Source organism: Haplochromis burtoni, unplaced genomic scaffold (genome assembly GCF_018398535.1).
Source record: "Haplochromis burtoni strain Fernald_Lab_line unplaced genomic scaffold, NCSU_Asbu1 Contig_43, whole genome shotgun sequence".
Lineage (NCBI taxonomy): Eukaryota > Metazoa > Chordata > Actinopteri > Cichliformes > Cichlidae > Haplochromis > Haplochromis burtoni.
Window position 1 is genome coordinate 1,294,522 of NW_024582404.1, and position 18,968 is coordinate 1,313,489.

General features: G+C 41.1%; 2 protein-coding genes across 3 annotated transcripts in view; both read right to left on the reverse strand.

Annotated features, from left to right (window-relative positions):
• Nucleotides 1-18,968, reverse strand: part of rasgef1ba (RasGEF domain family, member 1Ba) — a 115,575-nt gene that overhangs the window by 20,007 nt on the left and 76,600 nt on the right. The window contains exon 1 of one of the 2 annotated variants that reach the window (XM_005921977.3): nucleotides 6,832-7,136. The exons of the other annotated variant lie outside the window; for it this stretch is intronic. The gene's annotated coding sequence lies outside the window, so the exon portion shown is untranslated. Of the gene's footprint in view, nucleotides 1-6,831; nucleotides 7,137-18,968 lie in introns of those variants that run through there. 2 annotated transcript variants of the gene reach the window in all.
• LOC102306272 lies at nucleotides 8,279-16,371 on the reverse strand. The gene is made up of 3 exons (XM_005921978.2): nucleotides 15,765-16,371; nucleotides 14,259-14,900; nucleotides 8,279-12,994 (listed from the first exon to the last, which is right to left on the reverse strand). The coding sequence occupies exons 1-3, from the start codon at nucleotides 15,811-15,813 to the stop codon at nucleotides 12,492-12,494; spliced, it is 1,194 nt and encodes a 397-aa protein (XP_005922040.1). The 5' UTR covers nucleotides 15,814-16,371; the 3' UTR covers nucleotides 8,279-12,491.

Sequence of the window (18,968 nt, forward strand, 5' to 3'; positions counted from 1 at the left end):
GATGCAGGTCCAGACGGATCCGAAATAGCTCCCAGACGCAAACGCGGACAGCAAAAGGTTTGTTTGGGAAATGGTTTGGACACAGTCGACACCCTTTTCCTCCTCTGGACTTTTTAAGGTTTCTGGTTTGTGGTTTGAGTTTATTTGGATGTACAAATGGACGACTGAGAGAAAAGAAGAAAAAAGAAAAAGAGCTGAAAAACAAAATTAGGGTTGGACAGGACACGAGGATGATGGAGTCTTATGAGTCATTTGGATCACAAGATAACAGGAACACACAGCTGGCAGACAGTTTGTTCAGTTTTGACCCCGCTAAGCTTTACAGGAAGCTGAACTCTTAACCCTCACAGGATTAGGCCTTTGTTCTATATGACCACAACATTACTATGCAGATAATGTGCATCACCTCCAGTCCAGTAAGCAGCAACATCTAATGCCGGCGCTAACGACTGAAAACAAACGAGGGTTTAAGCTTTCATTATATAATTACAAAATATTAGTAATTCAAAAGGTCTTCTGACTCAACTCCTAAGCGGGTGGTATTAAAGGAAGCTCTGCATCTATGCTGGAAGAGAAATAAAACGGAAAACACACTTAAAAACATGTAAGAGCTTGTGAGAGTCCTCACACCGGAGAATCCAGAGACTTTTTTTTAAATCCTGAAAGCACATTGTATGATCACATTGTCTGTTAACTTCCGACCCTGCCATGTGAATGTGCGCGACTAAAAGCAAGAAGGAGACTGTGTGTGTGTGTTGAAGAGGGCAGAATAGATCATTATGCAGGGCAGGACACGACACAGAGAGGGGCACACGTGTTCTCTGGAGCAAAGGCAGTGAGAGGTTAGGTGTCAAATCTGCCTTTTCATAGCTGAAGGAGAAACAAAACTGTCCCAAACTGGATTCATATCAACCTATTCCCATAAACACTGGACTGAATTATACTTTGCATTGCTTTCTTAATGTGTTTTGACATTTTACATTCCAAAACTTTGGTGCTTTTTCTTGCATGAAAAAGGAGTACATTAAGCACTGCTGCCAGTAGTAATTTGCTGTTCACTTACGGAATAACAGTTCAGTTATACACCTCATGACTTCCTCCATGGAAAACTCTCCAGGTGCATGCAGGTCAGCAGCAGCAGCACAGACATGTCAGAGGGAGAGGTGAGAAATTCTGCAGCTTACCTGCGACTGCTACAGCAACAAGTCTTGGTTTGTTGATCTAGCAGTCAAATACCCTTTTAACCCTCTCAAGGCAGACGTTGCAGATTTGCAACAGTTAGAAGCTAACAACCTGATTACCCCACATGCATATTTTATGAGTTTTTTTTTTACTCAGAAGTACCACTGCAGGTATTCTTTTGTGCATTAGCAACAAAAACTTAATTTGAGCCTGAGAGGGTTAAAGAACTGAGGATGATTTTTAAAAACTCCTCAGTCTCGCATTTAAAATTCAAGTCAGCTTCCACAAAGAGAACAAAACCCTCACGTACACGTTCCTCTGCAGTTTACCAGCCTCCTGACCTCTGAACCTGGCTCCGTCCCATGCCAGGCAGACTTACGGCTGAGAAAACACAATGAGTCTTTTCACACTTGTGTGTGTGGCGAGGTGGGGGTTGGAGGGGGGGTTAGTGCAAGGTCCAACAATCCCACCTCCATATACCTTCACACCCCTGCCGCCTTGACAATATGCTGCCCCGTGGCTGCCTGCCGAGCCAGGAAGCCTTCAAGGCTGACGCAGTGCAGCGCTGGCAGGGAAGGAGATGCCAGGAGGTATAAATTGCACCTGCCCCACACACTGGCACAAACAGTTCGAGTGAGTTTAAGGTTTTGTTGGCCTGTGGTGGCAACCTGATTTACAGACTGTCTTACAAAAAGGGAAAACATCAGCTGATCCAACCAAGTGGTGAATTAAAGAAAGGGGGGAAAAAAAAAAATCACAAGACACAGTCCTGTTTGCTCTGACACAGATACCAAAACATTCGATTTATTCATGAGCACACACGAAGCTCCCACCCAGCCGAGTCTGCCTCTTTCACACACGCCCTCCATAATGCACGTGTGCACACACCCACCACAGCCATTATTCAGCCAGACAACCATGGCCATTTCCATGAGAATGGTGCGTGTGTGGAGTCGGGGCACAGCGGCCCGAGCATCTGCTGCACCATGTGGCTTCCCCACAAGAGAGGGACATCACGAGTGTGATGGAGGGAGAAAAAGGGCTATCCTCACTCAGTTCTGGGATCTTCAAATAGTCCACTGAGGTTTTCTACTGAGCCAAAGCGCTCTTTCTCTAGCAGCAATACAGCACGGGCACAGTTGCAGTTTCTCAGAGATGTCGCAGATGCAGAGTGTCCACAAAGCAGCCATGAATGCTCCACTGGGGTTAAGCTGAAGGGCACATCAACAGCAGCAGGTGATCTAGTGCTGAGAACACGAGTCTTTCACTTTTCCCAGCTGGGATCTGAACAGCCAACACCCTGATCTCAAGTGTGCTCTCCTAACCACTGAGGTTAGAGACGTCTGCTGCACAGAGAAAAGATAAATCATCATGTGCAAGGGAGCATCATGGACCATATGAAAGTGTATTTATTTTCTAAATGACTAATGTGAAGAATTAATCATCAGCCACACAGATCCACTTTTCTTTGCAGATTAACTTTACAGATTCAAACGTGCAGGGAAAATTGAGGCGATATCTCTGCCAGTATCTGATGACCAGAGTTTTGGGATTTGATTTGAATTAATTTACAGAGGCCCTGTTTTCAGAAGACAGTGCAACAACTGGGTTTAATAGTGAGCTATAACACTGCAACAAGTTGTTCTGAGCTTCAGGACTTTTACATCACTCGTCCTCTCTGATGTCTCCGAGCACAATTTGGATTAATCTCATGCTGCCAGGGACAGGTGGGGTTCTTTGAAGATAAAGGTGGTCTCTTATACAAAGAAGAAAAAACAAAACAAAACATGGATCGAGGACACGGTGAGATCAGATGCTGTACAGAGTCCTTTTCCTTAATCTCTCGGTCTCATATCAGAGCAGGATTTGTGCCTAGCAGCAAATACAGGTCAGAGTGTTTGAAATCTTATTTTGGAACATTCTTCCGATTTTTCCAGTCTGGAGATCTTGCTTGTTCTTTTTCAACACTTCTTAAAAGACGTTTTAGCAGCATTACAACTACCTTTTTACTCAGATTAGAGCCACTTTTAATCAACTGCAATATAATAACCCCGCCCACACACACACCAGCTGTCGCCTTCACCAGAATCCTAAAAAAAGCATATGATGTTTGCAAGCTCTGACAGCTGAGGCAGAGAGATTTACGTGTCTTCCAGGTGTCACGTGCAGTCGTAGTAGTAGTAGCAGGAGTGGTGGTAGCAGGCTGAGGGGGACCACATGTCGAGTCCTCAGGCTCTGACAAAAACAAACTCTTAGCACGTTGCTGTTGGTTTATCCTGGCCACCGGCCGGGGCGGCAGCTGAAGATAAACAAGCAAAATGCCACAATTCGCCTCCGTGAGAGGGGCTGGGGGTTGTTTAGGTTGGATGGGTGGTTTTAATTAGAGCCTGACTGGTTGTTTGTGTGCAAAGCCATCTGCCTCGATGTGTAAAAGAAGTCTGGTTTGGGCTTAAAGTGGATTTAAAAACTGAAGGAAATTCACACTCTTGGTTTTTTCTAATCATTTAACAGTTAAAAGATGGTTGAAGAGAGAGAAAGAGCACACCCACAGACTTTGAGCCACGCCAATCTTTGTCTTTTTAAACACATCAGAGTAAAGATGATCACTTGACAGAGTGTCTAAGACGACAGGCTGGTTAAAGCGCAGACTCAGCACTGCCTTGTGATAACCTGCTGCTCCTGCAACATTTCTCCAAACTGAAAGAAGTGACCAAAAATGAAACTTAAGGACTTTTAGAATATATTGTTAATGTGCAGGAGGCCATGACTCACTGAAAGCTTAATAAAATGTTATTTTTCTCTCTTCCCGTTGCCACGTGGGGACATTTGAAAGCACAGAGGGTCAGCATTTAAAAAACCTCCCCAGGCAAATGTCATATAAGAAGCAAAACTCCAGCATTCGTTTGAGATTACCTTCAGGCTGCAGACCCAACGATGACGCGGTCTTGCAGGTAATTTTGTCGCCAAAACGCACGGGTGGGGCTGCTCCCCAGAGGGAGAATGATGCAGTCTGCTCTCTCAAAACACAGGCTATCAAAGAAGCGACGGGGGCTCTTCCCACCCTACCCATGCTTTTAATGACTGCTTGTGATGAGAGTCCATCAGCAGTGCAGAGATCGTACAGAAAAAAAGCCTCCGCACTTCACTCCCATAGTTCTTAAGCTGAACTCAAGGAAACAGACGTGTTCCCCGTTTAGGCACCCCAGTGTGCTCTACCTGAGAAATTTCTCAGGAGTCAGACAGTCCATATGACTATTTAGAAGTACACAGGTCATGCAATAAAGCAGTGAGATCTGCCGTTACCCTTAAATGTGCAACAGCAATGAGGCAGAAAAGTGGGACCCACATAAATGAAATACTGAAGAGAAAAAAGGATTTTTCCCCCCTTTATAAGAAAAACAGGCACAAAGTACAACAGTATGGCAGTAAAGGGAACGCAATGCAGGCACCAAGACACTTTAAGGCAGTAAATCAACAGCCCCCACGTCCCCCCACTGTGTAAACACTGAAAGGCATGAGGAATCTCACTCATCCATGGCTCGAGGAAATGAGGGTGAGAGATAGCTGCAGAGTGGCTGGGCACGGGAGAGTGGAGTGGAATAGTGGAAGTTATCTAAATAAGGCTGGCTCATTGGTTGTGTTGTTTGAAGCCAGAGTGTGGTCAACAGTACTTCAAATTAAAGTAAGTTCAGGAATTTTAAGCAAAAATATAAGTGTTCCAGACCACTGGAATGAAAAGGTAGGATCAAAACAAACCAGATACGGCTGTGATGTGGAAACATTATCTCAGAAATAAGGAGACGAGGTTAGAGAGACTCCAAGAACTCTGGGTTATTTCATGGTCTTGGTCTTAACTTGTCAATGTGACTTGCCATGCCATTTTTGCTCTTGGAGGTTAGCAAAAACATAGCCATAACTGCTGTGATTAACATGTAATAGCAGCCATTAAAAAAGCTCCTTGACCCTGATATTCCTGCTGGCTGAGCTAAAATTGTATGAACTATTATAACTGCAAACACGTCCTATCAGAGGGTGAGCCACACTCCTCCATCTACCCAGCAGCAGTACATCAACATATAACGTGCAGCCACTAACAGCTATGTCACCTCTCTTGAGTGTTTTCACACCAGTGTTGAGTGCTGGGATATAAGCTGAGAGGGAGATGTTTGCAGCTGTTGCTCCGAGTGGTAAAAATCACAGGTTCCATATAGGACTCTGTCACCTGGCCTTATCGGTCCTCAGCAGTGCCGTGAATCCTTCCACCGCTGCAGACACCAATGCTTCCTACACAGAGGGAACCCCCTGACAGCAGAAACGGTGCCCCTACAGCTGCTACTTCTGAATTTTACTCCAAATCTTTAGGATCTGATGGTAAAGTCTTAAAACATCAGCAGCAGCTCCATGGCAGGGCTGTCTGTTCTTGATGAAAGAGTGAACTGATCTGGTCTGCAAGTACTGAGACAGAAAACATTAAACTACTGTTTGAACAATGTTTAAATGTGAAGCAGGTCCTGATCCTGATGATCGGACCAACCAATCTGGCATCTTCTGAATTTCAAAAGATGATCTCCATAACAACCAGGCAGCTGTAACTGTAGCAAAGAAGACTGTGATAAGATGAAATATTCCATCATATATATGTTGAATTTTAGCTCCTTACTTATTGATCTTTGAACTTATAAAACTAGAGGCGACCCAGGTTTAGGAAGCAGTCTGTAAACACAGCTAAGGTGAAGCTATGAACACAGCTTATAATTCACAAAGATCTGCTGAGGTACATGTGATTACATTCACCTTTTAATGGCCACTTGTGTGAAATGCAGCCCTCCTGCCGCCTCAGCACCCTTATTTCACGAGAGGAAACTTCCCATTTCGCCCCAGTGCATCTGTTTTTCTGCATTTGCTTCACATCAAGCAAATCCCACCACAACCCCAGGGATTCCAGAGTACAGTAGCAAATATGTAATCCGCAGTAACAATAACTCATTCAAGGGCTTCCAGGAGGCACTCTCACATTTTTAGACGACCAGCGTCCTGCCAAATAACCAATAAACGGATTTACCTTGTCAGCACATTAAGGAAACTCCAACTCATGCTCCTAATACAAAGCAGTGGCACGAAAAACCAAGCGCAGCAGGCCAGGGTGACCCAGGAGAGATGCGGGATTAACTTCACTGATCCCTCACCGTCTCGCAAAGGAGAGGCAGGGAGAGAGGAATCCTCTTAGCCAGAAGGTAGTGGGGGTTAAAAATAGCCCGCCATTGACACCGATTTCAGAAATCCAATTTTTGGGGCAGGTCTTTGGGTCAATTAAGCAAAATTAAAAATCCAGAAATAGCTCCTTAGTAAAGCCTGTCAATTTGGGTATTACTGCCCACGGTTGTTTTTTGTAATAGTAGGATAAAGTCAATATAGGCGCACTAATATTGGGGAAAAGGTGCTAAAGGAACACAACAAAACCAAAGTGCAATGTTGATATTCACAGATCATTTAGGAATAGAGTCGCAAAGCATCAACTCACTCAGATTCACGTTTGGCTGGAAATAAAGTGCGCTCTTTCACCACCTGCGCGCATTTTGGACACGTCGGGTCTGCAGAATAACATTCAACAACCAAAAAACTGTCCGGCTGTAAACACGCACAACTCACCTCAACAAGCCGTAATCCAGGGACAAACTCTTTGGTATCTCTCCTCTGAAAATAAGCGAAAACAACCTCTGATTTCTCCTTTCACATACGCGCAGAGCAGGCGGTCAATCCCAGCAGTTCCTCCTGGCTCCGGACACTCAGTGCACCATTATTCAGGTGCAAACGCGAAAGGGAACAAAAAATGTGTATTCCCGCTTTCACAGCGCCAACAGGATCAAGTCAGCTCCAAGAACAAGTCGTCTAAATGAAGCAGTGCTGACTCTATCTCTCCTCTGCAGCATTCACTCGGGTCTGAGCTCCGGAGCCGCGAGCAGCCTGAAGACCTCACAGCGAGGGAGAGGCGGCAGCCAATCAGAGAAGAGAAGCGCCCCCTCCCTGCCTGCCTCCCTGCCTGGTCTCATCTCTTGTTTTCAATTTCATTTCTCTTTCCCTTTCTCATTTTAGCTTTGCTGTATTTACAGAAATTTCCGATGAAGCCATTCCCTTTCAAAGGAAACTCCGGATAATATGGACTGTGGTTCTAGAAACGGGAGCATATTTAAATAGAGACGAGTAAAGATTTCAACCAAGAAGTTTACGCATCAATAAAAAACTAAACAATTAAAAACAACATTAGATTAATTTTATGCATGGCTATGATTATGGTGTAATTCTGAAAGTGACTCGCGTTTAAGGGTTTGTTTTAGGTTGTTTTTATTGAATCCATGAGCTCACTGATTTTATGAAATGAGTAATGCAAGCAATTTTTTTTTATTAAATTTGCTTCTGCTTTGAGTTGCAGCTGTAACTTTAGCACACTAATGATGACAGCTCTAGCATACTCATGTTTAGAACTTGTAATGGTTACCATGTTAGAATGGCAACATCTAAAGAAGACAATAAACACGGTAAAGACACCAAAGAAGTCCCAGTCTCTCCATCCAGTTACACATCTGGTGCCTAAACATACACATTTAAACATCTGCTAACTTCAGTTGTTTTTCCTAGATAGATGGTGTTTCATGTTTATCGTGGGTTTTCAAGGGTTTTGATTTTAGTAAAGAAAAAAAAATACTACAAGCAAATTTACAGCATTCAATTTCAGGTATGAACCCAGCAACAGCAGGACAATCACAATGCTAACATTTTATTAGCAAAAGCTGCTTCCCTTTCAAAATAATGAAAGAATGTAGTGTTATAACGCAGAACATATATACCATTGATATTGTATTTGCAAAAACTTCTTTTTAAAAATTATTTTTTGTTTTTATAGAGTTTTTATATAGAGAAAAGTGTGAAAACCACTAAAGGGAACTGACTTACTTTGACTTACTTGGCTCTGGTGAACATGAATTTATAGCTTTAATCAGCAAAGCCCATTCTTAGTTAGACCTTTAAAAAACACAAGTAAAATATAGTAAAAAAAAAAAAAGAAAAAAAGAAAAAGAAAAAGAAAGAAAGAAAAGATTAATACAATAAATAAGTGGCCAAACAGAAAACTTAAAAAACAAGAAACATTTTATTTAGAACCGGTGTAAATAATTTTATCTATTCAGCTCCAGTGTTACGTTCAACATATGTCGTCCATGTGTAACCCAACAATCACCAAATTTTGTTCAAGTACTAAATACAGAATGGAGACTTTGAAAAAGCGCCACACAGCAGCGTTCACAGTGTTTACTCTCATAGTTTAGCTGTTAGCATGGTAACATTTCGTCATAGAGGAGGACCAAAGTCATTAACATTTATAGTAGAGAGTGAGAAAAATTCAGCAGGTTAAATAATCAGAAAGATTCAGTGTGTGGGGGGCCACACACTGATTATTGCTAAAAAATGTTCATAACACTCCATCGAATGCTGACGTCAGACTGCTTGAAATTTTCTGGATGATAATTTGGCCACTGGGTCAAACTGGGAACTCTGGTACACTTGACATAATCTTTTCTAATCCACTATTAAAGAATAAAAGCCCATATTTTGGATCCGATCCTTATTTTGCATTGTTTTTGTGCTGTTATCACACCTGTAGTCTCAACACAGTGAACCCAGCATGATAATTGAGTCCATCTACTGTCAAACCCACCAACTCAAACTGCAATCCCTAGTTTCAAACTCTATGTGACAACAATTACAGTAATAAAGAAATGACTAAACTTGGGCTACCTGTACTGTCCTGATTAAATTATAGGACTTTATTAGTAGAAATAAAGAATTGTAGAAGCAGGAAGAAACTGAACTTTCCAGCTGCTTTTTTTTTGTCTTCAGTCATACAAAAAGTCCCGTTTAGCTCCTGAAACCAGCACTGGCGCTCTCTTATTTGTCCACACAACTCAAGATGACAACTGTTTCTAAGTGGGCGAGACATAAAAGGAAGCTGCCTTTTGTAGCAAAATTAAACATTTTGGTTTGCATTATTATGTGGAAAGCTGCTATATTAGATTTCTTTGAAAAAAAAAAGGGGAAAAATGGATCCGTATTAAATGAAATAAACATGCAAACCACAATCGTTAAGTGACAACTGTATTAAATCCTTTGATGCTGTGTTCTCTGGCAAACTCTAATCTTGGCAATGCCGCCGTGTTCTCTCTTATGAGATAGAGGGGCCATTGTAAGTATATTCTAATATTGCATTTTTAGTTATTACTCTTTGGTCCAACTAGACACATCAATTAAATACAAATTTTTTTGCATCAATGAAAGCCCGACTGGAGGCAGAATTGGGAGCACGGTACAAGTGAACCTTTAAATGACTCATTTTCTTCCCTTATATCTGCAGAAAATATGTTATCGTCTAACAAAACTGATTTTTGACTGATATTTATTTGTTCAGAAGCTTCCTTAATGTTCCTATAAGCTTTAAACAACAGCAGGCTGATTACATTTCTCCCTGCAGTCAGGCCGATGAACATACAGAACCATGAGTCATGCAAAGATGATGCACTGATTGATAGTTTAGTCTGAGAAATCTGTCCTGGATGACTTTCTCCACATGTCATGAACAGAGTAATAAGCCCTGGTACAATAACAGCAAATCATCCCAAATCTCATCAACATCCACTTGTATTACGTAATCCAGGATTAGCGCAGATTTATGTATATGCACTAATCTGGCTTTTCTCTCGCTTAAATGACTGCATAGAGATCAGGCTTGAAGTCACTGTGGGGAAGACCACGAGGCACAAATGAAATGCAGGAAGTAATGCTCAGTTGGTTTTTATTTAACTGAAACTTCCATGTATTTGGGGCGCATTTGTTCCTCATGCTGTAAACTGCAATTAAAAAGGAAATAAATCACCAAGAAAACAACCTTTGAATAAGTTGTTTGTGTGTTTTATGAAGGCCTCCTCTGTGACAAAGAGGAAAGTAAATGAGATTAGAGGCCGTCCTGTTAAGGAGCACGAGAGAAAACTAGACAGGCTTTATTTTCATATTTTTTTACATCATGTGACCACAACCAACCAGGTGCTTTATTAGTGTGACAGTTTGTGCAGCTTCACATGCACAAAGGTCTGCTTTGGCCCAAGAGATGGAAATTTAGTAATGAGAAGGTGAACGTGAGGATCTGGGTGGTCTGCAACACGTTACGAATCCTGCCAGGTAGTCGGAAATGTTTACATGGTTATATGTTAGAGTTGGCATTTAGGACGTAATAGTCAAATATACAGTGTTTCCTTTAAATGCAACTTTTAAAAATTTCCAAAACTGAAGAATATACAGACACATACTTATATGAAGTACAATAGACACTACTACTTGTCCATAGTGTGTGAAACTATCCGTTCACCTGTAAGAATATATCGTCATAGCCTGTGGCTCAGTTATCACAGAGCGTATGCTTTTATACTGATGACAAAGAATAAAGGTCACAAGGAACTTGTGTTGGATAAAAACGAGCAATAAGACCTCTAAATGTTCTTAATTAAGTTCACTTATTGTGGATTATGCAGCAGGATTATAATGTAATGGTGGGTCATGCTAGTCCACAGATAGGTGTGGCTTATTCTTTATTAACACAAACATCAGGTTTTAACAGACAGGTGGGATGGGTCTGTTTGTTTTGGCAGCTTTTGTTTCACTTTATCCATTTACAATAAGGAAGATATCATCAGTAAGTATTCCAGTGGTTGGGTTTTCCCAGCCAAACCAGTATTGATTACAATCTGGTTCATACATGTCAAAAGGAAGTGGGGCTTTTTCATTTTAACTTGTTCACACCCCTTCAGGGTAGACAATGCTGAATGCCTGAGTGAAAAATTTCCAGTTTGTCTATTCAGGTAAGAATCAGCATGGAGCCAGCCACAGCCTGGAGGTTTAATAAAAATGTCTCCCATGAGTGTGAGAAAATTGCCGAGTGTTGCAGGAAGACAATATACACCATCGCAGCAAAGGACTGTTCAGGTGTAGCTCGTTTGATACAGCAACGAAGAAACTCGAAGCCTGGAGTCTCGGAGCTGCGCTAAAGGTCTTAGCGGGGGTAACATCCAGGCTGACATGCTGAGTATGAAATGTTCCCGCGGAGACGTAAATAAACAGACTTCACTGTATGTTTGTGCTAGTTTCCCAAAATAGCTTCAACACTGAGCATCAAACACAGGCGTCAGGAATTTACAGTAAACTGTTTGCCTCTTTCTGTCACCCCCCCCCTGTAGCAGCCAGGTCACAGCCCCGCATCCTGCTAATGGACCGCAGGGACAAACTGAGTAAACACTGAAGGAATCAAACCTGCGACTCTCTCATCGCATCTGCCCTTTGACTTTAGTCTGTTATGGTCGTCTATTACCGCTAAGCTGTCAATGCTGTTTATTTTTAATGACTTTTTCATGTAACAGAAGCAAGTTTGATATGAATGGAGATCTGATGTGCTGTCACACAGCATGGACAACATCTCATACTTGCAACTTATTGCACAGTTATTGCAAAAGCTGTGATTTAATTATTCATCTGTTTATCATTTTCATCTGGATTAGAAACAGGAGTCACTTTTTAATGTGGTATATTGGAAAATTTCTATTAATACTACAATTCACACACACATATAATCCTGTTCACTGACTTAAATATTTTGATTTGATTTTGCTGTTGTTGTTTCAAGGTTGGTTCACATTGCTTCAAAAGTAAGAGAGGTTATTTGTATGAATAATTAAGCTTTGATCTAGATCCAAGACTTCAGGACGCCACCACTGAACCCAAACACGCTGAAGATGCCGACTGATTCTTACTTTGGCTCAACAGTTGCGATAAATAACTGAAACAAGTCATTTGTGAAAAACACATTTCAGTCGAAACTGGTTGAAAAATATACACTTTTAATTTCTGTGAAAGTGCATCGAAACAACTCTGTAACATTTGGCGAAATTCACTGACATCACAGAAATCCCCTCAGCAGTGTGACTGCAAGAACAAGAAGAAATTCCTCTTTTACACTTCAACTGTAGTTTCCGCTTTTTTGGATTTCTGGGCCTTTAAATGTCAAAGTAACAGTAGCAGTCATATTATTCTCACAGACTTTCCGCTTCTTTTTTTTTTGGAAGGGGGGGTATCTGTGCACTTGGCTCAACTAAAATCTCCCACTCAGGATTCGGGCTGGCCTGACTGTGGGAGCTTGCCTCATTGCTAATGTTATTTGTGTCCACCTGAGAAGAAATATCAGTCCGCACTTTGGGTCAGCCACTGTAAAACTCCTAACTCCTGTCTTTGTTAGTATGGTTTGGAGCAGCCTGTCCCCCTGCTAAAGTCCGGCTGCCCTCACAGCTACACCCCTGCTGTTTGCTCAGATTGGTGAGGAGCTCCAGGACTCTAATCTCGTGCTCCATGCGAGCTTTCTCCCTCCTCTCCTCCCTCTCAGCCGTCTCCCTCTGCCGCCGTTCCTCCCTTTGCAGCCACTGGGCCAGGAGCTCCTGGTGCCATCGGGCGTGCTCCTGCCTTTGACTCTCCAGCTGCACCAGCAAGCTCCGGGTCTCAGAGACCAGCTGCTGGAAGCACTCTGACAGGTGCTTAAGGACAGGTTCGAGACAGGAAGGTGCAGGGTGATGGTCGGCAGAGGCAGGGAGGATGTTGGGGTTTATATCTGGAGGTGCTGGGAGAGGAGAAGCAGTGGACTGGGTAAGAGTGGGAGCAGGAGGAGCAGGCAGAGGTAGGACCAAATGTGGAGAAGGAGTGCTTGAGCTATTTTCCACTGTTGTACCTGCAAATCAGGATATAAAACAATACATGCATGGTGTTATTAATGACAGGATTGATTAATAGACCACAAATATTTTCACAATTGTTTGGTTATTAGCATGAAGTCTGTCTCAACTTTAAACATTCAGCCTGTTATAACTCAAGTGCACTCAGAGGGAACAAGTGTCCTTCTCCTCCTCCAAGCTTTACGTTTTGAGCCTGTAGAAAGAGGCTTTCCAGACCTGTTCAGGTCAGAGTACAACAATAATACCACATGGGAAAAATATAATAGAATATAAAGAGTTATGTAGTCGAGGAATTTCACCAAGGAGGTTAAAACCTCATTTGAAGACTTGAATTAGCATCATATGAAGCACAAACTGCTGCGCATGTCTGGTGGGAGGGGCTTAGAACAGAGCAAACACAGCTACAGGCTTTTTTCGGACACTTTCGAAGAGCAAAAAAAAAAAGTATCATGCTTTATTGCTAGTGATACCTGAAAGACTCCATATTGCTAAGAACCAAAAAAATATGTTCTCGCTTTTTATGGAACCCACTAACTCAAGAATGTCACTCCCACATTCAACATCCAAGTTCCGACGTATCTGGAACAAAGCATCTCTCATTTCAAATCCTGGTGATTCTTTAGCCCTTTCTGGGTCTATCACACCACAGCTGTGCCATATGTCATCAACGATAATACTGGGATAAATGATTACTTGACATTTAAAAGTGTCACGTTGCAACATCATTTATATAGCCTTCCCAAGCCCAGGCATATCTGACACTGAGAGCAACATGTCTGCTTTCATTGATGATTTAGAAACTAAATATTTAGCTACTTAACTGACCTCAAATAAAGCACGACACTGCAAAATATGCAGGGAAATAACACACTCGAGGCAAAACATCTGAGGCAAAAGCAAAACACCAACACAACCAGGCTATAAAGGACGAAATAGTAGGTGGTGATGTGTGACCAAAAGTAATTACTCTACTGAGCATCGCCATCAGTAGCAGTGCTGCAAAAGAAGGATGAAAAATGCCCTTCATTTACTGACGCTTCGAAGTGCTGTGGCCTGCAAGCTACAAGAATCAATAAAGCATTTTTTCCCTACATTGTTAAAACCATTATCACAAATCTTCTTGAAATATCCAGATATAATTTTGAGGAACTATCTCCGACCCGTACTGTTTAAACAAAATGTAAAAATCTTCTTGACTTTAGCTCCTAAAATAAGATAAATGTGTCTTGTTTACATTATTATTTCAGTAACAGTACATACCGTTAATATCCGGGTGGATGGCTGTCTCCAGATAAACTTCGTGGTGCCTGTCCCTCGGATGCTGTGAGAATCCCGTGTCGCTGTACTCTAACTCATCCACCGACTCTTCTCTGTGCTCTACCTTTACCTCAGAGTCCAGCTGACAGCCTGCTCTCTCCTCTAAAGAGCTTAAATTTTGCCTCATTGAATTCCCCATAGAGCCACAATGGTGTCCACTTATGTTTGTACTGGAATTTAAATCCGAGGTAAAACTCCCTGTCCCATCAGTGGAGTCAAAGTGGCCCTCTGACACCCGTTGGTGTGAAACAAAATGAGACCCTCCTTCCCCTCCCCCTGTCCTTCGGCCCAGCACTGCATCCATCTCGGCAAAGTATTTAAAAGTGCACGGCTGCGAGCTGTCCATGCTTCTCTGCAGTTTGGCTCTCACGTAGTTAGCCTTGAGAGTTTTGACTCGAAGCCGGCACTGGTGGGGACTCCGAGAGAAACCCATTTCACTCATGCGAGCTGAGAGGTGTTTGAAGACATGCCGGTTTCTGAGGTTTTCAGCCAAAGTCTTCTGGACTCGCTCATCGCTCCAGGCGCAGAGGAGCACCTGAGTTTCCTCCGCCGTCCAGTTAACCGAACGCTCTGCCTCTCGTTTCCCTGCACACGTACAATACAGATTTATTTTTTCATTGTTGAAAAGTGAAAACACTTGTGAGCTAGCTTATTAGGTGCATGTAGGGGAAATAACATTCTATATTTTAATACTGACTGAATACGATAAATGAAATGAGTGATGGCACTTTATTACATAGTAGTATAATAGAGGGCCTGTACAGTGCTGCTGTTACAAGTATCCCAGCTTTGGGATGATAGAGTTTGGTGTGTATGTCTGACATTTGGATCAACAGTGGTTTGGTCCTGACTCACACAGCTAGATTAAATGATACTGATCTGATCTCTCCAGTTCTACATTGTTCTATGTTTACTACACTGTTAGCAGAAAGGCTAACAGCACTTTGCATCTTTAATTTGTATGTTTGCAGCAGTTTTTCACTTAACTGCAAACTATATTAACTGACACAACAGGACTGGAGAGCTCCAGCAAAGACACTGTCCCTGCACTTGTGGTAACATAACTGTGTCACACCTGTCTCTGCAGCTAAGAACGAAGTGTGAGAGCCTTGCAGCTAAAACGCTCAGAATATGCCATCAAACGTATCAAGTGGACTTCATAATAAAGGATTATGTTTGTAATCAGAAACTGGAAACCTGAGCAACCTGCTACCTGAAAACTGTCTGTTAGCAAACGTGCTTATGACATAGCAAGCGAAAGTCATTCTGCATTTTACTGACAGACAGCTCAACGGCTTAAAACGGACTTAAACTGAATCAAAGGGGACTCTCTGCTGTGTCACAGACTTCTCTAACGTGTGCAGCTAACAGCTAACTGAGCACATTTCAGCGGCTCTGCTTTCTGTTCAGCAGCGCAGTAAAGATGCCGGCGGGTTCACACGGTCTTACTCTTTGTTGTTGACACGGAGCTGGTCGAGATGATCATCGGGGGATTCATTTTGACGCGGTGCCCCAAATGTAAACATGAAAACACACACAGCGACACTTCTCTTCCGGTTAACGGAGTTCAAAGTCTGACGTCATGACGTCGAGGAAATTTATCTTGGAGAAAAAACCCGAAAATAGTACATTTGGGTTTTTACATTACAAATGACTTCAACTGTTTGTATTTCTGTGTTAATTGTTTGTTTTAAATAAACAATGTACACAGAAAAATATCAGCAACAAACTTAAGGGAGTTCCTTTCAATAATAGAAATCTTCAAAGAGATTTCAGCCAGAGAAACATGTACTGGAAATGTTTTAAAATGATAAAATGGGTGATAGTAAGTGATTTATGTGCTCTATAAACTATAAATCATTCTCCATCTTTTATCTCTTTCACTGTATAATTTCAAAGATGTTCTGGATGGATGTAGCCAAGTTTCAAAAAAGGAAATACCAGAGGAATGTTGGGATAAATACATATTTCATTACACATTTCCTGTAATATTTTGGTCAGGAACCAGTTTCACGATCTTACACTTTATTAACAAGTTTGAGTATAACACTATCTTTAAAAAAGGTATTATGAAAACCCCAGTTTGCAGTTTAAGACATTAAAAATGAAAAAAAAAAGATTATTAATTTTAAATTCTTCTGAACCGATGTAGAAAATATTTTTGATATGATGTTTCGAATTGTGATTTAAAAAAAAAGACAAAAAGGAATATTTCATGACTGATTAAATGATCATTTACATGGGCTTGCCAAGAAAAAGGCAACTTTAATAAAATCAATAAAAACACAATATATATATATATATATATATATATATATATATGTTTGTATGTATTAATGTTTACTTATATAAATGCAACTACTCTACTTGGGAATTTTGCTTGCACTATGTTTTATATCTCCTTTGTTTGAGGTTGATATTGTAACATCACATATTCATTCAAAATAATATTGCAGTGTGTCCATATATTGTGGGATATACAGTTTTTATACCTAGAAGCACTGAGGAGTTTCTGTTTTACTCATCGTATGTCTGTGAAGGTTCTCAGTCATCCAGGTCATCGTAGTCATGCTACTTTTAGGAAACCTTTACTATACATACATTATCCATTATGATTATTATAATTATAGACATACATTTTTTTAAATGCATGGTATTCTAGATTCATTAGGAAAGATGATGCAATATGTAAATTATACTGATACTGCTGAATATTATCAATGCTTAGGTTAAAAAACACTACAAGTGTGTAAAATGACAATAAAATAGCAACAACACTGCTGATAACAGAAATGCAGAGATTGTTCTTAATACTCATTTTTCCTGGGAACCATTATTATATCTCAATATAACTGACCTCTCTCATTAGCTTTGAACATTTAGCCAATGCCAATGTTCAGCATTATAATGGTTCATCTCTACTGGATGTAAGAACATCTTCTGTCTAGCCTACAGATTCTTTAACACGGCGTCGCTATAAAAGATCCTACAGTGCATAAATCAAGGCTAAACCCAAAACATATGAAGGAAGTAAGCTGTTAAACTAAAATTTGCAAAAACAAACAAGAGGTGGTGCACATAAAGGGTGGGGGTGGCGGGGGGGTTGTGGCAAACACTAACGTTCACGACGACAACAGCACTGCATGAAAAGCTATAGCCACCTCATTCATTTAAATGAGACAGCAGTTAGCACAGTGGGGTAAGGCCCCAGGCTAAACAATGCAGTTTCAATTAGCAAAAAAAAGTTTAACTTCCCTCGACCGCCTTCTTTGGTTTTTGAGGTGAATAATGCAAATATGTATTTCAGCTCTCCAGGCTTTTATTTGGCATACACGGCACGGTGATGTGAGTAAAACCGGATTCACCTTTGCCCCATCGCAATCCCGTCTCATGTGGCAGGATATCAAAGACGTACAAGCACACATTCATCTATAATGTAAACATTTATTCTGCAGTTTACTGCATCGCCCAGTGTTTCCTGTAAAATATGCCTCCACCATTGCAGACATATACATTTTTTATGTGTTGCTAACTTTGGTCTGAACATCTATTTAGGTCACGTTTTTCTATTAAGATCTCTATTATAGAAATACTTGAAATGTAGCTCTCTATTTAGGTTTTTCACTACACAGTGACCATCGCAGACAAAACTAACTAAGATTAGATTTGTAGACCAAATCTAATCAGTCAGCTTTTTCCACATGGTGTCTAAAAAATGTATAATTCCATTATTGCAGTTTCTTCTTGCTTTTTTCAATTACTTTCAGCACAGAGTACTGATGTAACTGATGTGGGTATAAAGCTTCCTAAATCCACTTTTAGGTGATTATTGGAATAACTCTAAAGTAAATTCATGTAGGAATCACCATCATGTTTTCAAATTGAACATAGAAGCTAAGATCCAATCTGCTTTGAGTTGGTTTTAGTTTAAAAGAGCCATATTAATTAGCGTTTTTGTAGAAAATTCTTATGTATAACATTAAAACTTTACTCCGTATTATCAGAGATGTGTGGAAATGCAGCAATATCATCCAGAATGAGTCAAAGGGGTTGTTAATGTTTTAAAAAGCATCAGCTCCTCTCAAGCCGTTTTCTCATATGAACTGTGGACAATGTCAGGAGAATCAGGCTGGGATGTGTGGTGTGCAGTGTTGGGTAAGTTACTTTAAATTAGTAACTTAGTTACATTACTAGTTACTTCTATCAAAAGTAACTCAGTTACTTCAAGTTACTCGTTACTTTCAGAGTAACTAGTTACTAGGGAAAGTAACTTTGGTTTAACTCAGAATTCTCTTGTTAATGTGTTGCTTCCGTAACTGGATACCCAGCAAGATTGCCAGTCTTCTAGCTTGCTTACTTGCCACAAGTGCACTGTGCCACCTACCAATAGAAAGGAAAAAATAATGTGCACATTTCCACGAGAGAAATCCCACGCCTGATTCTGTCCTAGCCTGCTTTTTACATCCAACACAAAAACTGCAGTCGTGGTGCTTTCGATTGTACTCAGAACTCTGAAATTCTGCCTTCTGAATAGGAAGATGTAGGTAACACCAGACTGCAGATGAGCTGCTTACAGGGCTGGACTGGGACAAAAAAATCATCCCGGGCATTTTTCCACCATTATAGGAAAAATCATAAAGCCTTTGAATGAAA

What these genes read in the sequence shown, in the direction of transcription:
- LOC102306272 (XM_005921978.2), bottom strand. Translation starts at nt 15,813, where the DNA reads ATGAATCCCCCGATGATCATCTCGACCAGCTCCGTGTCAACAACAAAG. An exon ending in CTCCGTGTCAACAACAAAGA is followed by an intron (nt 14,901 to 15,764) that starts GTAAGACCGTGT and finishes GTACGTGTGCAG; the next exon opens with GGAAACGAGAGGCAGAGCGT. An exon ending in CATCCACCCGGATATTAACG is followed by an intron (nt 12,995 to 14,258) that starts GTATGTACTGTT and finishes CCTGATTTGCAG; the next exon opens with GTACAACAGTGGAAAATAGC.